At 35.7% G+C, this 2,526-nt stretch overlaps 1 protein-coding gene across 1 annotated transcript; it reads right to left on the reverse strand.

The window, feature by feature from the left end:
• Positions 1 to 2: 2 nt before the first annotated feature.
• On the reverse strand, positions 3 to 1,665 carry LOC116351060 (leucine-rich repeat extensin-like protein 3; the record flags this gene model as incomplete). Its single annotated transcript, XM_031783104.1, has 7 exons — positions 1,599 to 1,665; positions 1,293 to 1,400; positions 1,172 to 1,231; positions 718 to 817; positions 551 to 609; positions 410 to 467; positions 3 to 292 (listed from the first exon to the last, which is right to left on the reverse strand). Coding segments are annotated over exons 1-7 (678 nt in total), but the record flags the coding sequence as incomplete, so codon positions are not given.
• Between the last annotated feature and the right edge of the window lie 861 nt (positions 1,666 to 2,526).

Genomic DNA, 2,526 nt, shown 5'->3' on the forward strand with positions numbered 1-2,526 from the left:
GCTGAGTAGTGGACTGGTTCAGGGGCTGAGTAGTGGACTGGTTCAGGAGCTGAGTAGTGGACTGGTTCAGGGGCTGAGTAGTGGACTGGTTCAGGAGCTGAGTAGTGGACTGGTTCAGCTACGTGTTGCTCTTGTTGTGGTGGCAAGTATTGTGGAGCAGGGGCTGGGGCTGAGTATTGAGGAGCAGGGGCTGAGTATTGAGGAGCAGGTGCAGGGGCTGAGTAATGAGGAGCAGGTGCAGGGGCTGAGTAATGAGGAGCAGGAGCTGGGGCTGAGTACGATTGTTGTGGAGCTATTCAAATAGAAAGAGACGTATTTTTGTTAATAAAATAATAATTTGTATTCATTGGTGCATTCAAGTTAAGATACTACTAATGTAGTTTTCTTTTGGAATTCAATAGTATCTAACCTGCGGCTGGTGGCAAGTAGCTTTGTTGGGGTTGTGGTGGTGGTGGAACGTATTGTGGCTATATGAAAAATTACAAATTATTAATGAAATTGAATGATTTATCTTGAAAATTCGTCATTTCATCCAATTGCTGATACTTACAGCTGGAGCAGCAGGGGCTGAGTATTGAGGAGCTGGGGCTGAGTACGATTGTTGTGGAGCTTTTCAAATAGAAAGAGACGTATTTTTGTTAATAAAATAATAATTTGTATTCATTGGTGCATTCAAAGGAAGATAGTTTTCTTTTGTAATTCGATTGTATATCTAACCTGGTGGCAAGTATGATTGTTGTGGTTGTGGTGCTGGTGCTGAGTATGATTGCTGTGGAGCTTCGTGGTGCACTTCTTCTTGTGGTGGCAAGTATTGTTGCTATACAAGTGAATCGTAATACACAATTGTTAATAAGCGCGAATCTCAATTTCTTTTTTCTTATTCAAGTTCAATAAACTATCGTTATAAATTGAGTGGTAGAGAATACAATTGGAAATAACCAAAACTGGGTTTTTCTCCATCTTTGGTAGAGAAGTGTCTTTGGTAAAGTTTAGGGTTTTGAAAAAGACCTCTTGCTGAAGATACTCTTCAACAATAGATAGAGATTCTTCTAAGACAAAAGCTCGAAAGTACAATTTTAGCTATTTCCACTTTTAATTATCAGCAATTCGATTATATGCCAAAGTAATCATCAGCGGCACTCTATATAATATAATATGAAATGAAATTTACTTGAGGTGCCGAGTAGTGTTGAGGTTGTGGCAATGGAGCCGGTTGTGGTGCAATATATTGCTATTGAACGAAGAAAAGAAAATTAGAAATTAGAAATAAAAGAGAGAAATGTTCTTCTTACAGCTGGCGGTGCTGGTGGTGCTGGTTGAGGATAGTTGTATCCGCCGCCTCCCAAATGTGACACGTCAGCGCTGGCAACAGCAACGAAGGCCAAAATTGTGAAGAATTTCTAAGAAAAAGAAAACACAAATTATAAATTGAATCTCAATATTCCACACATCCACTAAATATTCACAAAATATTTTAATTGTTCCGAAATCTATTGTCTATCACATTGAATTTGTTGTTTATTGAAAGTTTTTGTACAACAAATTTAACTCATGTGCTAACAATTTGGACATTTGATCCGAAAATAAATGTCTCTCACCATTTTGCAAATTTTTTTTTTGTAATTTTTCCCAACTACTTCACTTGAGCTGATGATGTGTTCGAATGATTTTACCAGCCGCTCACACCATCTTTTATACTAAAAATCGAATGCGCCAAATCATTAATGTAAAGCAAGTCCACCCATCATTGTAAACAATCCATTCACCGCACATTATCTATGTCACTCCAAATACGGTGATGATGGTTGAGAGAGATAACCGATGAAGATATGATAGGCAAAAAAAAAGCAAATAGCGCAAATTATGCGCATTTTCATGGGTTTCAAGAGATTTCGTTATCATTGTCACTTGACTTTGACTTTTTGACATTACATATTCCGAATGTATCTCTTTATTTGTATAATCACTAATGATTACGTATATATCTTTATGGTAATTGGACTATTTTTTTTGTTCACATCACATTTATCTCAATGCAAATGATCGATTTCTCAAAATAAAATAGATAAAAAAATAAACTAAACATACTTAATGAAAGCGACACCTTGAACGGCTTAAATTTAATGAACTTCAAACAAAAATGGATCATTTAAAACCAAATCCGAATTAAAGTATTTTTACTAATTTGAATGTTTCATTGCTTCGCTTAATTTTTGTTCAATGCTGAATTTTTCTTAAAATTGAATGTGTGTTCTCATCTTGATATTGTTCAATAATCAGCATTAATTATGAACACCAACAAAACATTCGACCCACATAATACAATACGTCTTCAATTTAATATACTTTCGGATTTCGAATTTCGTTTTAGATATGTATCATAAATGTTGTAAAAAAATTCTCTCATTAAACAATTTTACTATCAAAAGCAATGAAAATGTTTTATGATTTTTTCCGAGTATCACTTACAGTCGGCTTTCAACGCGACTCGATTTAAGAAGCGCCATCTCTTTCACGCCAGGTTCT

The sequence above is a fragment of the Contarinia nasturtii genome, unplaced genomic scaffold, assembly GCF_009176525.2.
Source record: "Contarinia nasturtii isolate CC-2019 unplaced genomic scaffold, AAFC_CNas_1.1 Cnas_scaffold_4582, whole genome shotgun sequence".
Lineage (NCBI taxonomy): Eukaryota > Metazoa > Arthropoda > Insecta > Diptera > Cecidomyiidae > Contarinia > Contarinia nasturtii.